A 27,742-nucleotide genomic window follows, 5' to 3' on the forward strand; every position below is an offset into this window, starting at 1 on the left:
TAGATGTTCCGCAGGCCGCATCCTGGACAAATCCTGAACAGAGACATCGAGTCTTCCTTCTCTGCCATGTCCACGCAGGGTAGGCCTTGAAGAAGCTTCTGGAATCCTTTAAGAAGCTACGAAAAATGGCCCATGAGGGACGCTGGAGAATCTCAAAACTGGTCCCCGTTAATCCGAAGATGGAGCTTGAGGCTCAATTGACGGGAAAAATAGAGTAGAACTCTTTCGCAAAACACAGTAAAAGCTAATGAGCTATAGCACAAGGACTCCCAACACTTGAACGTGCAGTAAAAATCTGAAGATGGCTGCCAGAGGAGTGGCTTAGGTAGAGGGTAGCCATGTCATTGGCTGGAGGCAGTATGCCCCAGAGACCAGTGATTGGTTGTTGGGAGAAAGACAGTACAGAAGTGAAACACTGATTTTTTTACTTTACCGAGGATTCCCAGTCTGACTGGGAATATTGAGCATGTGACTCCATGCCAGACCCCATGCTGGAGAACTTGGTGTTCTTTGTGAATGGCGATATGGACGTATGCATCCTCCAAGTCCAGCTTGTCCGAGCACGTGTTAAAGAGTGACCAGTCAGAACTTCTGGGACTTCATTTATTTAGTCGTCAGAGGTTGAGAATGGGCCTCCAGCCCCCGGTCTTCTTTCACACAAGGGAGTACCTAAAGTATACTAGAGCCTCTTTGGGATGGGCTTCATCGCCCCTTTCTTTAACATGGCCCAAGCCTCCAACAGCAGATGAGGGACGTGCTTTTCTCGATAGGCCACCAGTGGTATTTGGGGACACTTTCGTTGAAACTCCAGGGTGTGTCCGGGGGAAAGAGCATCCAACACCCAAAGGTCGGTGGAAATGTCTTCCACACAGACTAATTTAGTCAGCCGTCCTGCCACTGGGGTGCACGGGTGGGGGCCCAATGTCACAGCCGGTTCATTCTTGCTTTGATGTCGAAGCGCTGCCATGGGGACCCAGGGATGACGACTTCATCCTCTAAAAGCACTGGAACGGCCTCTGATCTCCTGGGCCGAGGAGTGGGAGAGTTGGTAGTACGAAGAGGAGCTCCTGCCAAAACCCTTGGAAGAACTGGGAGGCTTGCCACCCGAGGATAGAAAAGACGGCTGCCGCTTCTGTAGCGTGCCCAGGGCACGTGCAGTCTCCACCTTGATGGCCTGTAGAGACTCATCTACAGCCTTCCCGAAAATATGGTCTCAGTCAAAGGGCATGTCCAAAACCCTCATCTGGACATCCTGTCGAAAGTTGGTGGCCTTGAGCCAGCCACGACAGGAAAGGCAAACACTGTTGCCCATCTGGCAGAACCCCACGTCAATGTCAGTGGTCACTGTGATGGCAGGTTCTGACGCCACCTTGCCTTCTTGCAGAATCTCCGCCTCAGCTCTTGTCAGGGAAGTCCAGAAAGGTAGCGAGCTTGAACCACAGCTCTCGGCCACAGCGCGCTACGATAGCAAGGGCATTGGCTGCCTTGATGGTCGCCGTAGCAGAGTCGACAACATGTCGTCCCATGGCATCCGACTTCTTCCCCTCGCTGTCCAGAGGGGTGGATGCTGCAAAGGATGAAGCGCCCAACGACTTCTTGCCCGCTTCAGAGACGGAGTCCGGCGACGTTTGTGCCTGCAAGTACTTGGGTGCAGTGTCCATCACCCTGTATTTCTTCTCCAGGCGGTCCCTCTTTGCAGGAGCTGTCCAAGGGTTCTTCATGAGACGGGCCCTAGTCCCAAATGTCATGCAAGAGTGGGACTGAAAGGATGGTCTCTCTTTGCCTCACGGCGCTGGTATAAGCCCTCCTCCACTGGTGCGAGCTGGAAGAGCTCCAAAGCCCTGGAGATCATGGCATGAACCAAGCCAATCTTGTCTGGCGGGGAGGATCTGGGCGACAGGAGGTTCCCCCATGCCAGTCATTGCTGTGTCAGGATCAGTCTCATCCCTCGGAGGAGGGTGGCAAAGAGGTAGGGGGGGGGGTCTCTCTTCTCTTAGCCGGCTGTTAGCGAGTCGGCCATCACCAGAGCCGCGGGTGGGGCAGTCGGTGCAACCGGCAAACTCTTCCGTATCTTGGATACCAATGTCTACAGAGGTCACTAGGCCCTCGTCGTCCTGCGGCTCTGTCACCTTCCTCAACTATCTTAGTCGTCGCCCTTGTTGGCGCTCTCGTCGTAGAGCATGACCCCGACGTTTCCCTCGTCTCCTTCGTCCTGGATGGTCTGAAGGTAGACTAGCTCCGATATCCGTGCACTGGAGGACCTCTGCGCCTCCCCCACTTTCGCCGCATCCAGAAGGGATGGTCTCTGGGAGATGACTGGCATCTTCTCCGGGGTCTTCGCAATGGGCTGGAACGCAGACTCCCTCCTGGGGAAAAAGGGAAGTTGCCTTCGGAAGAGTGCCCTGCAGGTCTGCCTCTGCAGCCTTCGAAAGGGATACCACCACCTTGATAGAAGGCAGAGCTTTCGTCATGTGTACCTGGACCTTCATGGTCAGGACCAGTCACCCCCCTAACCCCCCGCCTTCTCGGTCGAAGGTAGGCTGGCTTTGGGCTTCTCCTTGGCCGTCTCCATGGCAGCCTTGAGTTTGCCCGGATGGTCCACTTCCTCTTGGATGAAGATCCTGAGCATTGACTGGTGACTGAAGTCATTGGAGACGCCGGACGCGCCCTAGCCGCTGATTAGCCTACCGCAACGGGGCTCCCGGTGGCAGTGGACTTGCAGTGCTTAGCCTTTTGTTGGACCCCCGTGGGAGGGGTGCCCTTAAAGACTTGAAAGTCCACTCAGCATTCCCGGAACCGCGAGATGCATGCTCCTGGACCCACCCAGTGCAAAGGCATTGGCCTCTAGCCACTCCTTTAGCCGTCTACGCCGATCCTTCATTGTGCAAGTCGAGAGTTCATGGCAAAATGCACAATCTTCCTCCTTGTGCATCAGGTACAGGCAGTGGGAATGTTTATCTTGCATACAAACATTCTGCAAACCAGTTGGTACAAAGCTTGAAAAGAGGGTGAATCCTTCTCGTCCGACATGATCCACAGTGTAGGCCTGAAGGATCTTCTGGAAGCCTCCACGAAGAAACTACGTAATTTGCCCTTGAGGGGCGTTTAAGAATCCGAAAAACGGATCCCCGTTAGTTGTAAGGTACATCGATGGAGTACAGGTGCTCGATTGACCGAAAAATAGAGTAAAACTCAAAAGTGAAAAACAGTAAAAGCTTCGAGAGCTAAGCACGAGGACTCCCAACACTTGAACGTACAGTACAAATCTGAAGATGGCTGCCAGAGGAGGGGCTTAGGTAGAGGGCAGCCATTGGCTAGGGACAGTATGACCCAGAGCTCAGTGATTGGTTGCTAGGAGAAAGACAGTTCAGAAATGAAACAAACTTCTTCACCGAGAATTCAGAGCCTGACAGGGAATATTCAAGAGCATGTGAATCCTGGCAAGACCCCATGTTGGAGAAAGGAGAGAAAGTCTGACCATGGCTGCAGAGTCCCTTTGCGTCGCTGTGCTGAGCACTGTAAGGGAGGAAAAGGTCTCGTTACCCACCCCTGTACATTCTGCATGAAAGACGTCTATTGATCATCCCATCGTGGGAGACGCCCCCCTCATCTTTGCTCAGACAGTGGAAGGAAGCCATTGGATGATACACTCAAGACTCCATTTTGTGCCACCACTTTTGACTCCACTTTTCACTAGGCCGCACAATGATTTCTAAGAAGCCTCGTCTCCCCTTGTCCAACGCACAGCCAGCCCCGACACTCCCACCACCCCCTCCCCTGTCTGCGCTGCACCAGCCCCTTTGACAGAAGCTTAGGCGCAAATTGTTGCAAAGAAACCGTACTCTTCTCTTCCTGAGCTCATTGCCCTGTATGTGGGTCAAATCTAGACTTGTGTACTCATCCGTCTCCATAACCTGCTTCTGCGACCCCCACCCTTAGAAATTGCCTGCACAACCTTTTACCCCTCTATTCTCCTTTCATGTAGCAGTTGGTGAGACCCTTCCCCGAAGACCACCTTAAACTACCCACCCATATACCTAATCCTGTGTGATCATATATTCTCCATGGACTAATACCCCTCAAACCATTTGTTTGTACCATGAGGCACCAGGGAGAATTACCATGAGGCACCAAGGAGAATAAATCTCAGATGAAACCCCCAGATAAGGCATCTGGAAAACAGGACCACTGCACGCCTGTTAGGGAGAATTCACTTCCAAGGCTAATTTCCCTTACATATAGAGTCCCCCAGCAGCTTTGCTGGATTTGAGGTTTATTTTTTTCTCCTGCTAAGAGTGAGACCTTTTCCCACTCTTAGACATATTGCTGATGTGTGTTCTAGGCTATTTTTGTGCTTATGGTCTATGGTGTTTCTCACCCTCATAGGTATCATCTTTTTACATGTGTTACACAGCACCCTCAGTGCAGTAACACCGGGGTGGCACAGTGACCCCCAAACAGACTCCATACCCTGGGACTGACTACCGTCTCCCAGGGCATGTAAAGTCCCCATTGACTTTACTAGTCAATACTTATGAACAAAACCAGTACAACCCCATCTTACTATGGAAGTACTGGAAAGGGTCAATAGTGTTTCCCTAGTATTGATTCGAGAGGGTACTGTCCAGTCCCTCGCTCCAAAGTTTCTGGCTGGTGGCAGTGGTTGCTACCGTGAATATTTGACTGCGAATATTTCCCTATGAGATTTTCCCATTGTTCGAGGCTACCACTTTTACTGACAGCCTCTAACGAACCGCCGGTTTATTTTATTATTAACTTTACTCCGGTAGGCTTTTATTGCCAGATCTTTGATATTTCTTTCTCCGAAATCCTAACCCAGGTCTGTGATCCTTTGTTCGTGATTTTGGCGGGCTTCTGCTTAGAAGCCCTCCTCTCAGCGCCACTGAGTCTGGGGTAGACCGGATGTGTGGGAGGGGGAACAGGAACCCTGGACAGGGTTACCTAGGCAGCCAAAGTCGCACTCTGCCCTGATAGTCTGAGGGGGGGGAGGGGCTATCCCGCCAGGATAGCCAACCCACTGTGAGCCTCTCTTCCTCTGCTGGATCTCCCGAACTGCTATGCGAAGCGGTCACGTGTGCTACAAAAGAACCGTAGTCTTAGCAACGGCTTAGCGCAGCAGTCTGAGTTACTGCAGTGAAGCCACACACAGGAGGATCTGCACGCTCCGCGTGCTTAAAGGTATATTTCATCGCTTTTACCTTATTAAATACAAGCGTATGCCAGTAATGACGAGCCATCTGATCCCCTTTTTTGACTACTAGATTTAATACAAACAATTGGATTTTATATTAACCCCCGCTATCCACGACATCGCAGTTGGCCCATCTCTCTGGGCACATACGCTCTGGGCACGTACGCTTTGTTCTACACCATTTGCCACACCAATAAGGTAAAACTAAACTTCATTGCCTTATGTTGCTATTGATTTACATTTCATATCACTTATAGGGTATTCTCATTTTGTCTTTTCTATCCACCCAAGTATTGAAAACACTGCTGATCGGTATGTTACATTTTCTTTTATTTTTTACAACAAATGTGCATATTATGATGTTAATGTGCGTTTTGTACATATCCACTGATTACTAGACTTGCCCTGAAGGAAATGATTTCCGAAATGCATTGGAATATTTCAGTCTGAATTATGTATGGATTGAGGCAATTGCTCCCTCACTAAGAATTCATTAGTGACATTTTTTGTTTTGAATTTATTTTGGATAAACAATCTTTGATACTCAACCATGAAACAGACTCATTTATTTGATTAAGCATTATACATTTTTGATACCTGATCATATTGCTTTGAACTTAACTGCGTGCACCCAGATTGGGCCCAAAAGAGAGCAGCTGTGTGACCTAGTATTGCTACTTGGTCTCTAGCTTTTGTTGTTTTTTTGAGTCAGGGTGTCTCCAGACTTATCACAGCCAGCTCCTTCAGAACCTCTATTCTGAACATTTAACTCTTCTTTTTTTACAGACTATTTAGAGTATTTTTTTAATTTTGTGGTGCCCACTCATCTCTCAGTTTGCCTTAAATCCTTTACTTACCTACTGAGGTGGCCGGCCCTATCATCTAACATTGTCTTACCTTCTGCAACCACCTTTTCAAATCGTTAAACAAAGACTTGACTGCAGCTACTAGAACAGTTTGATCCTGGGCACTTTGCCTTGTACCACTGACTGGCACAGGCCTATTGACTCTGGCTAAATCTGTTCCAACTGCCTTCTCTAGATTGCTTTGCATCAAGAAACGTGTTGGTGCACCTAAAACTTATAACCAACCTTCTTTTCCTTTTTAAATATTGTTAAGTGCCATTTTGCTCAGTTTTCACCAAGTATTTCATATGCTAAAAGTTCTGCCTTGCCTAACTTGTTCACAATCCACTTGGGAAGTGTTGCTGGTGTGAACTGGTCTACATTTTGACTATTAACTTGCTTTAAAGATAGTGATGTGTGTAAAATATATATTCTTTTTGATACAAAGCTTTGGTCAGTGTTTCCTTGTCCCATAGTACAGTAGTCCTATTGTGTAAACCCAGAATACTGCAGATAAGTCCGACTGCTCAGCCACAGCCACCAACTAAATCCGAATGGTTCAGACTGATACCAAAGGGGATTTATTGCATATACCTGTAGTCCTAATCTTCTGTAGTGCTCCTTAAGGGAACTGCATAGGATTCTGCCTAAATGCCTGCCCCCACCAAGGCCTGGGTTAAAAATGTGTATGTTTGCCCACGATTTATAGGCGACCCCCTCATTCATTCTGGTATAAATTATGTCCCGAATATTATTTGCATGCCAATGATTGTGTAGATGTTAGTGAGAATTCTCATCAATGGCTGATTTCCCTTACCTAATGAGTTCCTAAGCAGCTTTGCTGGATTTCTAGGATTTATTTTGTTCACATGCTAAGAGTGAGCCTTTTTCCCACTCTTACATGCGTTTTGCTGTGAGTTTTCACTGTATGATCGTGAGCACTGGAGCCTCGCCTACTCCATGGCCTCATTTTTTATGTGCGTTACACAGCACCTTCAGTGCAGTGACAGGGTCGTCTGAGACTTCCCACTGACTCCATTTTCTAGGGCCGACTATTGTCCCCCAGAAAAGGTAAAGTTGTCATTAACAATACTATTAGTCACTTTATACCACAGACCCAGTACTCCCCATCTTACATGGAGTATTGGAAAGGGTTAATTCTTATCCCTTTTTGTCTGTCTCTTGGAGCCTTGTTTCGCTCCCTTTGCATCAAGACTTGGCTGGTGGCAGTGGTAACTACCCTAACTTTTCTACCGCAGTTATCTTATATAACCATGGCAGTGTTTCAGGCTATTATATTCGCCTCAAACACAAACCAGCTTGACCAAATACATTTTATTTTGGCTCCGGCTGGGTTTATTCGCCATTTCTTTTTGTTTAAGTCCTTGTGTTTATCTCTGCGTGCCAAACTGGGGAGGATTCCTTTGTTCGCCGTATTTTCGCGGGCTTCTGCACAGAAGCCCTCCTTAAGGCGCGTGAAAGTCTAGGTAGGCAGGATGTGAGGGAGGGCTCTTCTGACCCCTGCCATGGGTTCCCTTTGTAACGCAAGTCGCACTCCTGTTTGATTGGCTGAGGGGGCTGTCCTTGCCAGGACAGCCTCCCTGATGTGTGATTGACAGCCAGGCTGTATGAATGGGGGAAAACTGAATAAAAAAAACAGGTCTCTGGGACTGGAAAGGCAGAGTCGCCACTGGAACGAAAGAACCAATGAGGAGCTGATGGAAGAGGATCTCCTACAACAACTGAATCGCCCGGTGAAGCCCTGCTGCAGGTCCGAATCTTCAGAATCAGACAGAAGATCCTCCAGGAAACTTCTTCCCTTGAGCTGGTGGGACCAACCAGTTCAACCAAACTGCAAGCCAGGACTCCTCTGGTCGAATTCGCTGTACAGAGCTACAGTGGGCCAGATAGCCAGGCAGGTCGGACCCCGCTTGGTTTGGACCCTCCAGTCCTACTTCTCGTCAGTCCGAAAGTCGCTTCAGGAACCGTGAGCCTGCAGGAACTACCAAGAACGTCCACCTCAGCTATGTCTGGTCTCTGTTTTAAGGTACTGTGCAAATCCAGTTGCTCGTTTCATTCAAACGCAGTGAAAGTGTTTGAAATCTCTCCAATCCGAGGGCTTGTCCTCTTCTCTTTGAACTAACTTTTCTATCAATTAACCTCATCCAGAAACCGAGCCACGAACCTTACTGCAAACTACCCTGAACTGTATTATCTTGAGCAAAAAACTTTGACCCATTGACTTTGGCCCTAAGCCTTTTCTGTCTGATTTTATCATTGTAGTGCCTATTGTTCAATTGCCCAGAGTACTCACCTGTTGGTTTGATTTAGTTTCTAATAACTGTCTTTCCCTCCCTTTCAAATTGCTGGAGTGCCATGTTGCTCCTACTTCATTTTTGTGAGCTTAACTTGTCTGGAAATTAAAGGAAGTGGTGTATTAAGAATGTGATTTTTAGATTGCTTATAATAGTGTAATGTTATACAACTGAAGAGTGAAATAAATGTATATTCTTTTACTTGAAAACCTTGAGTCCGCGTTTGCCTGAATCATAGTAATCGCTGTCCTTTGTGCAACTACCTTGTACTGCTCACTTACTCTTGAGAGAAGTATGGCTGCTCAGCCATCGCTACCACTTTAACTGTAGTACAGGTGTGTACCAAAGGTGAAATTGTACTGTCACTTTTAGTCTTAATTGTGTGTGGTGCTCCCAAAGGGTACTGCATATAATTCTGCCTAACAGTAGATTAGCTAGAACAATTGCATCTTGTGGACCCAGCCTGCTATTCACCCTGCGGAGGAGTCCAGCTGACCCACGTGCCCACAGACCACCCCAGCTGCAACCACCAATTGGAGTCTGGCACTGTACATTGCTACATAACGGGCCATAGGGGCCCACCAATGAATGTTGCTATCCTGCACTGTAGGTCACGATGAATGTGATTTATAACATACTATTAATGTATTATTTGGCAGAGCGCTCTGAGCAGCAAAGTCCTCTGCGTGCATCTCTTACCCGATACTTTGTCAAACTTGCAATCCTAGTCTCATTCCCTACTGGGGTGTGTCAATTTATTCTGAGTTCTTGGGGGAACGACCACCTTCACTTGTTGACCCTGACGCAATTGACCTGGGTAGACCCCCCGTACCTTGTGGCAAGACCCCCCCCCGTACCTTGTGGCAAGATCCGGGGCACCCCCATCAAGACCACTACCACCTACGGCCAACCAGTAGTTAAAAAGCATATGCTCTTGAGCAGGATCCGCAGGTCCCGGCTTTGCAAATAAACTGTTCGCCGGAGCGGCCGACGGCTTGGTTGGGGGGAGTGTTGGGGAGAATTCTCATAAATGTGCCAATTCCCTTCACCTTAGAGACCCCCAGCAACTTTGCTGGATATTTAGGACTTGATATTGATACTTACCTGAAAGACAGCCTTTTTCCCCACTCATGTATTTTGAGTGGTTTTGCTCTTTGATTATGGGGTTTTAGGTAATTACATAGGCATGTTTTCATGTGTGTCACACAGCACCTTCAGTGCAGTGAAACGGGGAAGCTTTTTAGGTTGTCCCAGGGTTTAAATCCCTTCTCTGGGATAAACTACTGTTTCCCAGAGAATGTGAAGTAAATTGACAACTAGTCAAAATTCCTAGACCCAGCACACTATCTTACGAGAGTGCTGAAGGGGTTACCTAGTATCGCCCATGTCTAGAAACTCATGCTGCAGTCAAATGCTACCCATTCCTATCGAAATGGTTGGTGGCAGTGGTTTTACAACAAACTACCATGATTTTTCACGACCGTGAACACTGGTAGCTAAAAATCGCAGGAGCCATGTTTTTCAAGATGGCGTCTGAGACCTCCGTTTAAACAAGTCACGGTCTTTTTTCGCCATTTCTTTTTTGGAAAGGTCCTAGAGTTTCTCTGCGCGCCAAATCAAGTTTGGTCCCTTTGTTTCTACGCCTTTGGCGGGCTTCAGGACTGAATACCGCCTCTGGCGACAGAGTGTCTGAGGTGGGCAGGAAGTGAGGGAGGTGCCCGAAAACCCTGTGCTTAGTCTCCTAGGAGACTCAAATGCACTCTGGCTGGATTGGCTGGCTGACTGTCCAGCAAGGACAGCCACCTTGCTTGGTGAGTGACAGCTATGCTAGAATGAATGGGAGAAAACTGTTTAAAAGGCGAGTCTCTTGGACTGGAAAGCAGTCTCGACCACTGGAACGAAAGAACGAAGACAAGCTGGAGGACAACGGCTGCTGCAACTACTGGACCGTTGGTTTGCCCGGTGGAGCCCTGCTGCAGGTCAGAGTTCACCTCAACAGAGAAGCCCTTCAAGACGACTTCTTCCTTTGAGTTGGTAGGACCAATCAACTCGTAAGCCACCTACCACCATTCTCGGAGCTGGTTAGGATTAACCAGGGAGGACACCAGCTTGTGCGCTTTAAGACAGCTACCGGAATAGAAGATTTTCCAGCTTTGTGACCAGTCCCCGTGCAGAACAGGAGTCCCCCACGCCAGATAAGGGTGGGATGGGTCATCTCAAATATGGCCAGAAGGAGGTTCTTTCGATAATACTGTTGTGGTAGAAATCTGAAGATGGCTGCCAGAGGAAGGGCTTTGGTAGAGGGCAGTCATTGGCTGGGGGCAGTATGACCCAGAGTCCAATGATTGGTTGTTAGGAGAAAGACAGTTCAGAAGTGAAAAACTGATTCTCTTTAGAGAGGATTCCCAGCCATACGACGAGGAAAATTCATGAGCATGTGAATCCATGCCAGACCCCATGCTGGAGAAAGAGGAACCTAAAAGTTGTACCCATTGCTGACCAAACCTGCTGAAGGATATTGTGACCCGCTGTATCTACCCCGACTAAGTGCACCAACTACATCGGCAGTAGCCCCCCCCCCCCCCGTATGACCAGAAAAGCCCATATGGCCCAACAAGCACACCCCCAGCCAACATAGGACGAATCACCCGAAATACAGATGATCACATCAATACCCAAGTAGAATAGTCTCAACGAACAGCCTTGTGCAGCGACACTTGCTGCCAGGGGGAGGGCAGACAGCAATCATCGAAAAACCCCTCCATTATGGCAGAAGATGAATGAAGGTCCGGGGACTTGCTTTTCTGCATTGACAGTACTCTGGTTAAGATAGTGCTAGTAGGGCAGGAAGGTGAGCAGGTAAGTGCGGGACAAGGTAGTGACATCGGACAGGGAAGAAGAATGTTGGAGCGATATTGAGGTGTACGAGGAAGGAGCGACAGGAGGGGCCTGCAAGTACAGTATCCGACACCTCTGGTAGGAGGGGCAGAATCAGGTAGGCAAGAAAGGCTCTGGAACAGGATAGGGAAAATGGCATTGGCAAAGAAAGGAACAAAGGTGAGTAAAGGCAGGGGAAGGAACAAGTTACTTACCTGCAACCGCTCTCCAGCATAGGTCTGGCATGGATTCACATGCTCATGAATATTCCCAGTCAGGCTGGGAATCCTCAGTAAAGAAAAAAAAAAATCAGTTCGTTTCTGAACTGTCTAATAACCAATCCATGGTCTCTGGGTCATACTGCCCCCAGCCAATGACTGCCCTCTACCTAAGCCCCCCTGGCAGCCATCTTCAAATTTGGTAGCACGTAAAGTGGCAGTAAGACCAAGAGAGCCTCAGAGAGGTAGGCGGGAGGGTTTGCATGCGATTCCATGCCAGACCCATACTGGAGAACAGTTACAGGTAAGTAACTTGTTCCTTCTCTAGCATAGGGGTCACATGCTCATGAATAAAGAATACACAGCAGTACACACGCACAACCACGGGAGGTGGAAAGGCTCAACATTAAGCAGCTCAACATTAAACACTTACCTCCTCACCAAGCTCACCTGCAAGCGAACAGGTTGCGCAGCACTGCTTGGCCGACTCTAGACTCCTCCCTGGAATCCCTGTTGACGCAGTAAAACTTTGTGAATGTGTGCGTTGACCTACACGTAGCAACCCTGCAGATGTCAAGCAGGGGCACACCAGACAGGAACGCCGTAGATGCATCAATCGCTCTGGTTGAGTGGGCTCTCGGACGGCCATGCAACGGTCAGACCGCCAACCAATGACAATGGGTGATGCAGCTGGAGAGCCACCTGGAAATGGAAACCTTGGAGAGTACCTTCCCACGGTTCACAGTGCCAAAGTTCACAAAAAGTTGCGACGTCTTCCGAAAACTTTGTGCGGTCTACTTAGAACTACAGCGTTCTAGTCACATCCAGCGAGTGCAAAGTCTTTTCAGCCGGCGACAATATCGTCAGGAATGATACTAAGATCAAGGGCTTGTTTAGATGAAAGTCCGACTGCACTTTGGGCATGAAGGAGGGGTGCGTCCGTAGCACCACCCTTGTCTAGTGGAATGTCAAGTAAGGTGATTTACAAGAGAGGGCCTGGATCTTTTCCGCTCGGGCGGAGGTGATGGCCACAAGAAATGTGGTTTTCCACAACAAAAATTTCAGTGGCGCAGCATGCACAGGCTCGAACGGTGGACCCATGAGCCTAGTTAGCACCACATTAAGCTCCCACGCCGGAGCCTTCACCAGCAGGAACGAACGGAAAGGTCCTTTGATCAGGCCGTGACCACAACAACGACCGTCCGAGTTCTGGTGTAGTGGGAGAAAGTCGCCAGATGAAACTTGGGAGGCATGAGCCAGCACTGCTTTGGCCAGAGAGCAAATACGGCAGCACCTGCAGAGCCTTAATCCGTAGAGGGTCGATCTGTGCACAGCACCAGACAGCAAACCTCTTCCAATTATGTCTGTAGTATCTCAGTGTAGACGAAGCCCTGGCAAGCACCTCCTTGCAGTCCGCCAGGATATCGTATCCTCCAAACTCCAGCGCTGCAGGAGCCAGGCCTGTAAGTTCAGCGACCCCAGGTCGTGATGCAGGATCGCACCTCCTTCTCTGGCGAGAAGATCTGCGGCCGCCGGAAGCTTGACTGGAGGGGGCGCTGACAAGTCCAGAAGGTCCCGGTTTCATATCCATCTCTGCCACGCCAGTGCGACAAGGATCGGCCTGCACTGGGAACGTCTAGTTGACTAGTCGAAGAAGCAATGGCGGAACGCACACAGAAACAGGCCGTCCTAAGGGAATGAGAAAGCATCCACCATGCTCCCCGGATGGGGAAACGCTGGCAAACCTCCGGCACTTGTCGCAAACAGATCTGGGGATTGCCCCATTGACGGAACAGAAGAGCCACTTGGTCCTGCCGAAGCTCCCACTCGTGTCACGAGCGCAGCTCCCCGTTGAGGGATTCTGCGATGGTGTTCTTCACTGCCATAGGTCCTGCACCGCTCTGCAGAGCGCTGGGGATCTGGTGCCTCCCGGCTTCCGGATGTAGAACATCGTGGTGTTGTCCGCGAATGCCCGTATCACCTTGCCCTTGAGGGACGGAAGGAAAGACTTGACGGATCAAAACACTGCCTGCAGCTCCAGTACGTTGATATGCAACAACTTCTCCGGTAGCCACAGGCCCCTTGCGTGGAGACCTCCACTGTGTGCGCCCCAACCTTCCAGGGAAGCGTCTTTCGTAACAGTCAACTGATGAGGTGGTGTCTGGAAGGCTGCGCCCGCTGACAAATGAACCGTATCGCTAGATGGAAACTCTCGTCGAGAGATCTTGTCCTCGAAGCTTCCAGATACCTGAATCCAACAGGCATCGAGAAACTCTGCAGTGGCCACATCCGCAGCCTGCACAGTTGAATGAGGTATATGAACTTTATGGACTTCACCCATGCGATCTACAGGGTCAACAGCCGCTGTACGTTGCCCAGGATGGCCACTCTCCTAACCGAGACGACAGGCACAACACTGTTGAGCCAAGACCTCAGAAACAGTGTCTGGCGATGGCACCAAGCAAGACTTTGCATAGTTCACCAGAACCCCAGCACCGTCAGCAGCTGGATGGTTTTCGCTGTGTGCGACAGCAATCTCCCTAGATTTCGCACAGATGAGCCAGTCCATATATGAGTAAACAGGGATCCCTCAGACGCAACCGCACCGCCACCAGGTACTTGGTGAAAACCCTTGGCGACGACTGGGAAGGGCCTTGAACTAACGTTGCCCTTGAACCACGAAGCGCAGAAACCCGAGGTGTGCCTTGTGAATGGGGATGTGAAAATAGGCATCCTCCAAGTCCAGCGAGGACAGGAAATCCCTCTTTCAGCTGTGCTGAAGGGTGACCATTCAAAACTTCTGGGAATCTTATGTACTTGTTCAGACAGCAGAGGCCCCCAACCGCCAGGAAGTACCGAGAGTACACCCCGGAGCCTCTTTGGAACGACTTCCATCGCGCCCTTCTTTAGCATGACCCGCACCTCCAGCAGAAGCTGAGGGACGTGGTTCTCATGCCTGGCCACTGGTGGCATGCGAGGACACTCATTGGAATGCCAGTGTGTTCCTGGGCCAGAGCGTCCAGCACCCAACCGTCAGTGGGGATGTACTTCCACGCCGACAGAAGTTCACTAGCCGGTCTCTCACCGGGGTGCGCAGGTGGGGGCCCAGACATCACTGCCGATTCAAGCTGGCTTTGACGTGGAGGCGCTGCCTTGAGGACCTTGACGATGGCAACCTACTGTCTTGCCGCGGCCCCTGTAGGCCTACTGGGGCAAAGAACCTTGGGGTTTACCCCCAGAAGTCCAAAAGGACAGCCGTCGCTGTGGAAGCGTGCCCAAGGCATGAGCAGTCTGTCCGCCTTGATGGCCTGAAGTGACTCGTCCATGGTCTTGCCGAACAGATTGTCTCCGTTGAAGGGCATCGCCAATACCCTTGACTGCACATCCTGGTGAAAGTTTGTAGCCCTTAACCAACCTCGCAGACAAAGTCAAACGCTGTTAACCATTTGGCAGAACCCTGTGTCGGCGATATCCATGGCCACTGATGGCATGGTCCGATGCCACCTCGCCTTCCTGCAGGATCTTCAACGCTTGCGCTGTCCAGGAGGGGGTTTAAAATCTTAATACAACGCTCACTGTCGTAGCGCGCCACGATGGCGAGGGCGTTGGCTGCCGATGTGATGACTGAATCCTATGGCGTCCAACTTCTTCCCCTTGCTGTCCCGGGGGTGGGGTGGTGGGGGTCATTGACACGGAAGAGCCAGATGATGTCTTCCTCACCGCCGCCGGGGAAGGCTGAGACCTCAAACACTTGGGTGCAGAGTCTGGAACCCTGTACTTTCCGTACCGGTCCCCGTTTGCCAGGCCGAGGACGGGTTCTTCGCAATGGACAGCCCCTCGCCCCAAATGTCGTCAACAGCGGGATTGACAGCACCGTCTTCCTCTTTGCCTCGCAGCGTTGGTACAGGAAACCCTCACTCAGGCGTCAGCTCAAACAAGTCCGAGGCCCTAGAGATCATGGCATGGAACGAGCCTATCTCGGGCAGTAAAGCTCTGGGTGGGGGATGCGGGAGGTCTCCGAACCAGCCGCCGTCTGTGTCCGTATCCTCCCTTGGTGGAGGGGGGCAATGGGTGACAAGGCGGTGGTGGGTGAACTCTTGACCAGGGGCACGCCCGATGGCCCTGGTGCTGCAGGATCTTCCGTCGGTGGAAGAGGTATCCTTGTCCGAATCTCCGAACACAAGGTGTGAAGTGCCTGGAGAATGTCCACCGAAACGTCCGCTGGGGGTTGAGGTGGTTGCTGAGGTGGTGGAAGTGGGAGCAATGGAGGCAGCGGTGTAGTGTTCTCCAAATCCTCCACGGCCTGCTCCTCTTCATCGGTCTCATCGCCACTCCCAACTTCTCCCTTGTCGGGATCCTTCCCGTAGGACTTAGCCTTGACAAAATTCTTTTCCAAAATGGTCTGGAGCATAGAAAGCCCCCTCAAAGGATAGTTCTGTACCCAGTAGGACTACTGTGCCCCCCCCCTAAGACCAGAGAAGACAGTTGCCCACCCACCCCCCTACGACCAGAGAAGACAATTTCAGGGAGATGATGGGCATAGCCTTCCCTGGTGTCTTCTCTATGGGCTGAAAGGATAATTTCCTCCTGGAAGGCAGGGAAACTCTCCCCTTGGGGGCTGCACCCTATGAACACGCGGCCTTCGCTAGGGACGCCACAATGGAAGGCTTCGCCAGGTGAATCTGGGCCAGCATGACCTTTGTTGAGCTTGAGTACTTCACATTTGGGGGGGGGAGGGTCAGCGCCCCACTCCCCCATGGTCTTCTCCAACTGGCCCGTCCGGGACTTCTCCAGAAGCTTGCCAGAGTGGTCCGACTTCCTCTTCGCGGAACCAGAACGTTGGCTCGTGGTTGAAGGTGCTGGCGACACAGCTCGCCATGGCCGCCGGGGAGCCCGTCGCAGTGGCGCTACCGGTGGACTTGCAGTGCTTAGCCTTATGTTGGGCCCCCCCGTCGCCGGGGCGCCCTCAAAGGTCTTAGAAGACAGCCCAGTTTTCTTCTTGTGGCCGGGGGTGGCATGCTCCCGGGACTCCCACGTAGCAGGGGCCTTGGCCTGGAGCCACTCAGACGCCTGTGCCAATCCTTCACGGAGGACCATCTCCTTGCAAAACGCACAGGCTTCCCCCACATGCGTTTGATCTGAATGTAGGCAAGAGGCACAGGGAATGCCCATCGTCCAAGTGTTCTGTAGACCACATCCTGGGCAAACCCTGAACAGAGGCGTCAAGTCTTCCTTCTCCGCTGCCATGTCCACGCAGGGATGATGAGTCGATTGAGCTTGAGGCTTGATTGACCGAAAAATAGAGTAAAAAGCTGGATAAAAGCGCAAAATGCAGTAAAAAGCCTGAGAGCTAATCACGAGAACTCCCACCACCACTCGAACGTACAGTAAAAATCTGAAGATGGCTGCCAGAGGAGGGGCTTAGGAGACCAGTGATTGGTTGTTAGGAGAAAAAAACTTTTCTTCTTTACCAAGGATTCCCAGCCTGACAGGGAATATTCATGAGCATGTGAATCCATACCAGACTCCATGCTGGAGAAAAACTAATTTACAGACTAATACAGATCCACAAGGGAGCGGGAAGGCCTCACTATGTGCCTTGGACATTCATGGACAAAAATGTGTTGAAATCACTACCCCCACTTATGCGAGGGGTGGGAAAATGGATATATACCTTTGAGAAACACTGCAGGGGTCCCTTTAGCTATAGGGGATGTCAAGAGCTTGCTAGTATCTGCCGTGGGTGATCAAGGAGACTGTGGGTAAAGGTGGGGTTCCCGGGAGTAAGAATAGACTGACCGGCACAATGGGGCACCCTTCAATAACGTGAGAACACAGGTATTGGATGCACTGCAGAGAACCTTCCTGGACACCCTGGACATGTGGAGGGCGGAGATGGGCACTGCCTGGGACCAGTCAACCTCCCTCTTACTTCATTATCAAGCGAGGCCTCCCAAAGGATGTGCAGAAGGCCCTAGATAAAATTGCTGCAATAGAAGCCAAAGGTTGGCCAGAAATACAAAGCATCATAGTACACCATTGTACAAGGATCAAAGAAAGGGAGAAAGAAATCGCGCAGAAAAGATTGGCAGATGAAGTGAAACTCGTACAAAATAAGTTGTTGGAGGTTGCAGCGGTAACAGCCGCCCTACCCACAGAACAGAGACTAGAGGAAGGGCCAATAGCACTGCAGGCTAGAAAGCCACCTGGGCAGCAAACGAGCAAGAACAATGGGCTGGAGAGGAGCAGTATGGAGTTTAATCTGGACGGGTGTCACCTCTTGCAAGAGCCCTACATCGTGGGGGCTGGTCCATAATTTTGTGGGTACCTGACCAGAGTCCAGTCCCGAGAGGGGTCCTGCATCGTGTTTTGTTCCAAAAGGGAAAGACTCCAAAAGGGAAAGACACCAACCGGAGATCAGCTCGAACCTGCAACCCCATGGAATCTAGGATGCTCGGTGGGGGGAAAAAAAGCAACGTCTGACCATCTTCCTTTGTCCTGCCAAGTCTGGCGAATCATCCGAGTACTGGGGGTAAGTTAGAGTTTCCAACCTACCCCTATACTGCCATTATAAGTCAATGGCCTTATAATAAACATTTATTCTAACACATTTTGCTTTGCCATTGCGCAAGACCACTGAGAGTTAGGGCTACTTTTTGTAGTTAGTTTTACTTGTACCCTAAGAACCCTTCACTGGACCCCAGAGACCCTACCTGCATTTTATCCTGCAACAAAGATTCTGTAGAACTTTAATCTCAACTATTGGGCAAAAGGCCCCAGACAATTTAGGGCTGGACAATTTTAGTTCGAGATCGTTCTGTTTATTACTCTTGTGTGATAATCCTACTTGCTAGTCATTTTTCTATAGTGCGTGTCGGCCAATAAATAATTTGTATACATCTCGTCTAAGTAATTTGTGATTCCGATTGTGTGACCTCATTGTGGACGCCTTACAAGCTCACCACCTCTGAAGAACTTAGCCGAGAAGCCTGTCACTGCTACCTAAACTGGTTTGGTTCCAGCTTTCCAGAGTTGTCCCGTCACACTATAGGTTGGCCTTCTTTACATCTATCCACCAGCCTAGAGTATTAAAAAAAATCAGTCCCAACAGACAGGACCATCAGTGGTGTCTTGTTCTCACCGCCTTTCAACACTACATTAACCAGGTACCTATGTTTCACTGGGCAGGAAAGTCTGGTGCAGAGGACAGAAAATTAAACTGGACATGCAGCCAGCTCTGGGGTGGAGGCAACTAAACCAATAACGTTCAAGAGAAAAGCATTGGCCATTTATTGAACATTGGATGCAAACAATCATTGCCAAGTTCCCAAAAGCAGGAGTGTCCCAACAAATAAACCAAATTTGCATGGGGTGGCCCCTGGTGGCACAGTACTGCCACCACCAGACTTAACGAGTGAAAATCCAACAACTGGCTAGTAACTCTACCACCATTGTGCTCCTAATAATGCTGGATTAATCTTATTGTACTGTAGACAGCCCTTTTTATTCAACACAATGGTTACATCAACTGTTGCCACACGTTTCCCTCATGGGCGGTGTGCCTTGGTTGCCCAAGCAGCATCAAAAAGCTGCAGGACAAAAGAAATCCTATTTTTAAGCTTGATTTGAGAGTTTAACACATGCCCCATACCCTCTCCTCTGTTCATAGATGCACAAGATATTTGACAAAACATTGCTTGCTCTGAAGGAGAATTCGAGTCTCATCCTCATCTTGCTCAGAATAGTTGTGGTCTTTAATAAATGTTTAATGCATTCTAGAAACGTTCATGGCAGAAGGGAATTATCTTAAGCTTATGAATCTTGAAAACATTGCTTGCTAAAAAATAAACTATTAAAAGTAGAATAATTAGGCAGTAAGCATACACCAACAAGAGGCTTAAAGTGTCTTCCCATACTAAAAAGCTCACAGCAAAAGCATATTACTTACTTGTCCTTGGTTGTAGCTTGATGGTGCAGTAGGAGCTGAGGAACTGTTAAGTGCACTGCTACTTTTGTATCCACTCTGTCCCCGCACTGGACTGTAGCTCTGTTGAGGCTGGCTATTCCTGTCATAACTGCCACTCCGGGTTCCAGAATCGTAGCCCCCATCCCGGCTGCTTGAGTCATAGCCGCCACCACCGCCACCACTAGCCCTGCTGCCAGAGTCATAGCCACCGCCACTACCCCGACTGCCAGAATCATAGCCGCCACCACCCCGACTGCCAGAATCATAGCCGCCACTACCCCGGCTCCCAGAATCATAGCCGCCACCCCCCCGGCTCCCAGAATCATAGCCGCCACCCCCCCGGCTCCCAGAATCATAGCCGCCAACCCCCCGGCTCCCAGAATCATAGCCGCCAACCCCCCGGCTCCCAGAATCATAGCCGCCACCCCCTCGGCTCCCAGAATCATAGCCGCCACCCCCTCGGCTCCCAGAATCATAGCCGCCACCCCCTCGGCTCCCAGAATCATAGCCGCCACCCCCTCGGCTCCCAGAATCATAGCCGCCACCACCTCGGCTCCCAGAATCATAGCCGCCACCACCTCGGCTCCCAGAATCATAGCCGCCACCACCACCACCACCTCGGCTCCCAGAATCATAGCCGCCACCACCTCGGCTCCCAGAATCATAGCCGCCACCACCTCGGCTCCCAGAATCATAGCCTCCACCACCTCGGCTCCCAGAATCATAGCCTCCACCACCACCACCTCGGCTCCCAGAATCATAGCCTCCACCACCACCACCGCGGCTCCCAGAATCATAGCCTCCACCACCACCACCGCGGCTCCCAGAATCATAGCCGCCACCACCACCACCGCGGCTCCCAGAGTCATAGCCGCCACCACCTCTGCTCCCAGAGTCATAGCCACCGCCGCCACCCCTACTCCCAGAGTCATAGCCCCCTCGGCTCCCAGAATCATAACCCCCACCACCTCTGCTCCCAGAATTGTATCCTCCACCACGGCTGCTAGAATTGTATCCGCCACCCCGGCCGCCAGCCTCAAAGCCACCCCGGCCGCCAGCCTCAAAGCCATCCCGGCTGCCGCTGTCTTCTCTGCTGTCATTTCCCCAGCGGCTTGGTTGTGCGTTGAAGCCGCCGCCTCCACCACCACGATTGAAACCTGTACCAACAAAAAAAAACTTACAGATCTTGTATTTTACACAAAATTAAGCAGCATGCACACTAAACGGTCATTGTGTACGGAGCTACTTACTTACCTGTAAGTCCTGTTCTCCAGCATGGTCTTAGATGCTCGATTATTCTCAGTAAGGGCTGGAATCCTCAGTATTATTAATGCAGTTTTGCTTTAAACTGCTAATGCTAATCACTTCTACAGCCTATGGCTTTCACTTTGGGTCAAATTGCCTCAGCCAATGACATTCGTCTCCCTAAGCGCCACCTCATCTGGCCATCTTTAGATTTGGCCATTTGCGTAAAATGGCACTAGGAACCAAGAAGAGCTGGGGAAGTAGGGCGGGTTCCCTCATGTAAATCCATGCAAGACCCATGCTGGAGAAGCAACAAGTTACTTACCTGTAACTGTTCTCCAGCATGGGTCTGGCATGGATTCACATGCTCATGAAAATTCCGTCAGGCCGGGAATCCTCGTTAAAAAACATTTTCGTTTCTAACCAGTCTTTCTTCTACAAATCAATCACTGAGCTATGGGTCATACTGCCCCCAGCCAATCACTGCTCTCTTCCCCAAGCCCATCCTTTGGCAGCCATCTTCAAATATGGTAGCACGTAAAGTGGCAGTATGACCAAGAAGAGCCGCAGAGGGGCAGGGAGGGTTCGGCATGTGAAGCCATGCCAGACCCATGCTGGAGATCAGTTACAGGTAAGTAACTCGTTCCTGTTCTGGCATGGATTCACATGCTCATGAATAAAGAATACATAGCACTACATACACAACCACGGGAGGTGGCAAGGCTCAATAGAAGCAATTACTCTTACTGCCTCACCAGGCTCACCTTCAAGCAAACAGGTTGCGCAGCACTGCTTAGCCAACTCTGGACTCTTCCCTGGAATCCCCAGCGACGCAGTAGAATTTCATGAAGGTGTGCGTCGACCTCCATGTAGCAGGGGCACACCAGACGGGAACACCATTGTAGCAGCGATCGCTCAGGTAGAACGGGCTCTCAGACGGCCAGTCAGCGGTCTGTTTGCCAAGCGATACAGCCGGAGAGCCACCTGGAAACGGAAGCCTTGGACAGGGCCTTCCCAGGGTTCGTAGTACCAAAGTTAAAAGCAGAGAAGTTTTTTGGAAACTTTGTGCGGGCCACAAATCTTGAGCGCTCTAGCCACATCCAGAAAGTGCAAAGTCCAATCAGCCAGCGACAAAGGCGCTGGAAAAAACACGGGTAAAAATTACGACGGAACCCTGGGCATGATGGAGGGGTGCGTCCGCAGCACCACCCTCGTCTCGTAAGTCAAGTAAGGCTGCTTGCACGACAGGGCCTGGATCTCACCTACTTGTCTTGCAGAAGTGATTGCCATGTGAAAAGCTGTCTTCCACTCGATGAGTGAATGCAAAGGATCGAATGGAGCCCCCGCCCATGAGCCTAGTCAACATCACATTGAGCTCCCACGACGGGGCCTTCACTGGCGGGAATGAGCGGAACGGTCCCTTGATAAACTTAACCAGGCGGTGCAACCACAGCAAAGACCGTACCGGCGATCTGTTTAGCGGGAGATAGCTGCCAAATGAACAATGGCGTGAGCCAGCCAGATATAGCCAATGACAGTAAATACAGTAATATCTGAGGGGCCATGACCCCCGAGGGTTGATCTTCTGTGAACAGCAAACAGTAAAGCGCTTCCATTTGTGTCAGTAGCATATTAAGGTAGAGGACTCCCTGGCCTTGGCGAGAATCTCTGCAGTCCGCTGGAAGATCATAGCCACCGAACTAAACGCTGCAGGAGCCAGGCCTTCAGGTTCTACGACCCCAGGTTGTGGTGCAAATTGTGCCTCCTTCCCTGGCAAGAAGATCCGCGACCACTGGAAGCTTGACTGGAGGGGACGTCGACATGCTGAGAAGGTCCGGGAACCAGATCTGCCTCAGCCACGCTAGAGCAACAAGGATCATCCTGCACCAGCACAATCTTGAGTTGACGACTCGAAGTAGTAACAGCAACAGAGGGAACACATACAGAAACAGGCCTTCAAGGGAATGAGAATGCGTCCCCCATGCTCTCCAGCTGGGGGGGCGGAGGAACGTGCTGGCGAACCTCCTGCATTTGAAGAGGGCTGGAGACCCTGTTCCCCGCCGCTTCCGGATGTAAAACATTGTTGTATTGTCCGTGAAGACTCACCACCTTGCCTTTGAGGGATGGCAGAAACTACCTGATGGCCCAAAACAATGCCTGTAGTTCCCAGACGACGGTGTATAGCCTCTTCTCTTCCGGCAGCCACAAGCCTCTGGCGTGAAGACGTCCGGTGTGGGCTCACCATCCTCCCAGGAAAGCATCCGTTGTAACAGTCTTCTGGTATGGGAGCTTTAAAAATCCATGCCTCCAGTGATGTTGGAGCGCACACCCCACCACCTTGGACGGAACTCATTGGGCACAATCCTGTCCTGGAAGCTTCTGACCCAACGAGGGTTAAGTAACTCCTATAGAGGGTGCATATAGAGGGTGCATATGCAACCTGCAGAGCCAAATTAGGTATATGCATGACATGCAGAGTAACGACTATGGGCCTCACCGTGGCAACCCTTACTGCCAATAGCTGTTGCACTCTGCCTAGGATGGCCGATCTCTCCTCCGACGGTGAAGCCAGGCAAGCCACCATGTCGAGTTTGGATCCCAGAAACAGTGCATCCTGTGATGGAGTCAAGCAGGACAGTGCAGAGTTCACCGAGAACCCCAGTTCCGTCAGCAGGCAGACGGTCTTCGCCAGCAATGTCCCTTGATCTGGCCCGTATGAGCCAGTCGTCCATGTAAGGATACGTATGACTCCCCTGTAGTCGTAGATGGGCCGCCACTGGAGCCAGACACTTGAAGACTCTGGGCGCTGACTTCAGTCCGAAGGGGAGAGCCATGAACTGGTAATGCTTCCTTTGAACGACAAAGCGCAGAAACTTGCAGTGTTCTTTGTGGATGCGGACGTGCACGTCCTCCAGATCCAACGCCAACAGGTAGTCTTCCCTTCTCCAGCTGGCCGACCACATGTTGCAGCAGTACCATCTTGAATTTCTGGTACTTTATGTACCAGAGTTGTCGCAGGTCGAGGATGACATCCATCCCCTGGTCTTGCATACAAGGAGGTACCTTGAATAAACTCCGGAGCCGATTTGGAACCAGCTCTATCTCCCCTTTCTTTAACATGGCCCGAACCTCCAGCAACAGCTGAGGGATGCGTTTTTCCTGCCGGGCCACAAGTGGTATTTGAGGACACTTGAAATTGTGCTGGGTGCTCTCGCCCACGGACACACTAAACGGTTGGTGGAGATGGTATTCCACATGCCGACGTTCGCTAGCGGGCCTCTCCGGTTCAATCTTGCCGCCAGTCCCAGACAACATCCGCCTGCCCCGAAGGCCTTGGAGTGACCACTGTCCAGGACCCTCATCTTGACCTCTTGCATAAGTTGGTGGCCTTCAGCCAGCCACGACGAGGCAAACCCTGTTGCCCATCTGGCGGAACCCTGAGTCTGCAATGTACAGGGCTACGGTGATGGCGTGGTCTGACGCACTCCTAAGAATCTCCATCGCCTCTACCCGCTGGTCCTCAGGGAGCGCCGGTCTTGACTGGGCGACTACCGTATCTTCAAAGGTGATGTGTAGCACCTGGTTGGCTCTTTGGGCTGGACCTCTGTGCACTGTATGCCTGACGTGTAGAGTAAGATGTCTGCTGATAGAAAATAAGGGGTTAATGAACTGGGGTTATTGGGGTGCCCCTATCTCTTTCCTCTTCTCCTCTCCTGTAGACCCCCAAAGGTTAACGCTCTCACCTTAGGTAAGTGAATGCCGAGCTCTCACTCTGCCTCGGGGCAGGGTGCTGTAACCAGTTTCTTCACTGGATAGGTAGCGCAGGCCTCTTGACTTCAGAGGACTGCTGTCCGTCGTTTACTGCACGAACGGTAAGTTTCGAGTAATTCTATTGTCTTTAAAGTCTTTAGTAATGATGTCTCTTGTTTTGCAGGGTTCCGGCGATGGCGGATGACGGGCTGAAGTGAGTTGAAGATGGAGCCCGTGTGATGAATAGAAGCGCCTGGAAGCACGTAAGTAAGCGCTTGTTGCCTGCTTCACGATGCGCTCTGTCTTTTTATTTTGCAGGTACGAGTTCGGAGCGGCTGCAGGGTGCCGGAATACCCACTGGATTAGATGTGGAAAGGAGTAATGGCACGTGAGTATTAAAGTTCCCCAATGTCTTAAACGCACCTTGTTTTGTCTTTCAGATGCGGGATGCAGCGCCGAAGGCCTCCGGAGCGTGCGAAGAGTTGGTAAGCTTTTGTCTTTCAGATGCCGGAATGCAGTGTGAAGACCTCCGGAGCGCACAAAGAGTAGGTAAGCCTTTGCCTTTCAGATGCCGGAATGCTAACCTGTTCTTCCTTGTCTTTATAGGTGTTGCTGAAGACTGGATTCAGGGTGGTAAGCCTTTGCCTTTCAGATGCCGGAATGCTAACCTGTTCTTTGTCTTTATAGGTGTTGCTGAAGACTGGATTCAGGATGGTAAGCCTTTTTCCTTAGGCCCAGGACCGGATGCAGAAGACACGATGAGCGTTCTGCTGCAGAGGTTGCAGAATAACGCAAAGCAAGATTCATCCACCGGGTGTGGTTTAAATAGCCTCCTGTAGTGCTTCGGTGTCTCCTTCCACAGCCACGCCTAGGTAAGAAAAGAGTTCCTGCTTTCCAGAAGAGTTCGTGTTCTGAATCTAGGGAGTGGCTCCAGCCCCACCCAACAGGAAAAGTAGTTCCAAACAGAAGGGGATCAGAGGCTCAACTGGCAGGCAAGTAAGCAGCATGGTCTGCTGCAGGTAAGTCCACCCAAGCATTATGAGCCCGGCACTTCCAGCGCTGGGACTGGGCATATTTATGAGCCTGGTGCCACTGGCGCCAGGACTGGGTCCAAAAGGTCCCAATTGGGACTGGTTGGCACTCGGAACCTGGGTTATGGATCTGCTTCCAAGGGAGTTGGGAAAATCCTGACCTTTTGGAAGCAGAGATCATGACAGGGAGGAAGTCCAGGATCAGAGCCATCTTGTACCATAGCTCCCAGTCGTACCTGGCTAGGATTGCTAAGGCGTTGGCAGCTTTGACCATTGTCACTGCCTAGTAAATGACGATTCTGTCCCTCGCTGTCCAGGGGAACCAACATTGACTGGACGATTGCTTGCTGCGGGCCAGACCAGAGTCTGGCGATGGTTGCAACCTCAGGCATTTGGGTGCAGACTCCGGCTCACGATACTTCTCCAAACAGTCCCTCTTTGCCTGGGCCAAAAAGGGGTTCTTCATGAGCGCCAGTTCATCAGCCCAGACATTGTCCAGAAGCGGTACTGACAGAATGATCTTCCTCTTCGCCTCCCGGCGTGGGTACGAGAAGCCTCTTCTCCGCGGTGAGCTGAAAAAAGTTCTGACGCACAGGTGATCATTGAGTGGAAAGATCCCACTTCGTCTGGCGGAGAGGCCCTCTGAGGCGGTGAGAGTCCACCACCCGCCTGTCAGTCTTAAGTCTCCTTTTCTTCAGCGGTGGTGGCCCCAGTGTCAACGGGGTCGTCACTGGTGGTGCAGTCGGCATCCTCTTCTGAATCTCAGACACCAGTGTGTGGAGGGTAGAGAGAATTTCTAGTGACGGGACTCTGGAAGGTTCCCAGGGGGTAGGGTTGTTGGGGCCAGCGTCGATGTCGTCACCGCCTCCAACGGCCGATTCCTCGATGTTCGTCACCCATCTCCTCCGGGGTAGTGTGGATGGAAACAGCTTCCACATCGGACAAAAACATCTGTGCAGTTAAGCTCCTCCATGCCCCACTACCTTTCTTCGGGTCCCGAGGGGTCTGCTTTGGGCTGAGGTCCGGCATCCTTTTCTCCGCAGTCTTCTCCAGTGGCTTGACTGAAGCCTCCCTCCTGGGAGGAAGTGCCACCCTGGCCACCAGCGGGGCACTCTGGACCGTGTCAGCTCCCCCTTACCCCCCCTCCATCGCCTTTGAGTGGGCAGAAGCAAAGAACGTCTTGGCCAGGACCACCTGTGCCTTCACTGAAAGGGTGGATACATTGTCCTGCTTAGCTGCCACCGGTTTCTTCGGGGGAAGCTGACTTCGAAGAAAAGCTGGAGCGATGGCTGGAGACTGAAACCCCGACGGAGAGGAGTGACTTGACCATCAGGGGACCCGCTTGCGTCGCGACACCAGCGGAAGAGGACTTGCAGCACTTGCCCTTGTTTTGGGCCCCTCCATGGATGGCGCGCCCTCAAAGGACTTAAAACCTACTCTGACTGGCTGGATCCAGATGAGGCATGCCCCTGTGGACCACCTGGGGTAGAGGCCTTGGTCTTGATCCACGTCTCCAGCCGGATGCGTCGATCCGTCATGTGCTTGGAGAAGCCACAGCAGATCTCACAATCTTCCTCCTTGTGCATCGGGTGTAGACAATACAGGCCCTGGGATTGTTTATCTTCCAGGCATTTCGCAAAGCACAGCTGGTGAACAGCTTGGAGAGCTAAGCTCCGTCCTCCCCTGGTGCGGTTTAGACCAGATCGGCTTCTTGAAACTTCCAAGAAGAAACGTGATGATTTCTGTCCTCGAGAGCAATGAGGAGCCAAAAAAATAGTCCCCCCATTAAACAGAAGATGAAACGATGGAGTACACAGACTCGATTGACCAAAAGGTTTCCTACCAAAAACCGCAGAAGCTCGAAGAGCGAAAAGGGAGGACTCCCAACACTTGAATGTGCAGTAAAGTTTGAAAATGGCTGTCAGAGGAGCGTCTTAGGGAGAGGGCAGTCATTGGCTGTGGAAAGTATGACTCAGAGCTCAGTTATTGGTTTATAGAAGAAAGACGGTTTGTAAGTGAAAGTGAAACTTCATTCTTTTACTGACTGGGAAAATTAATGAGCATGTGAATCCATGCCAGACCCCATGCTGGAGAACTATCCTTCTCCAGAATGGGGTATTAATATTTACTCACCGTAGTGACCAACTTACTCTTACTCCATAGTCCCCGTTCCTCCATACTGCACAGGCGTCCCCCACTAGTGACTAAAGACAGAACCTTTTTCACCAGAAAAATCCTTCTTCCCCTTTAAATGTAGAGTGGCGCGGCCCTGGGAGCAAGTGC

The 27,742-nt window shown here is 51.1% G+C and overlaps 1 protein-coding gene across 2 annotated transcripts in view; it reads right to left on the minus strand.

Moving 5' to 3' along the window:
• The window catches only part of HNRNPUL1 (heterogeneous nuclear ribonucleoprotein U like 1), a 116,336-nt gene that overhangs the window by 19,539 nt on the left and 69,055 nt on the right, over positions 1 to 27,742 (minus strand). For both annotated transcript variants that reach the window (XM_069644404.1, XM_069644403.1), the window contains exon 13: positions 19,416 to 20,590. In XM_069644404.1, coding sequence (XP_069500505.1) covers positions 19,416 to 20,590 — 1,175 coding nt within the window. The remainder of the gene's footprint in view (positions 1 to 19,415; positions 20,591 to 27,742) is intronic.

This window comes from Ambystoma mexicanum, chromosome 2p, assembly GCF_040938575.1.
Source record: "Ambystoma mexicanum isolate Mex_15411 chromosome 2p, UKY_AmexF1_1, whole genome shotgun sequence".
Lineage (NCBI taxonomy): Eukaryota > Metazoa > Chordata > Amphibia > Caudata > Ambystomatidae > Ambystoma > Ambystoma mexicanum.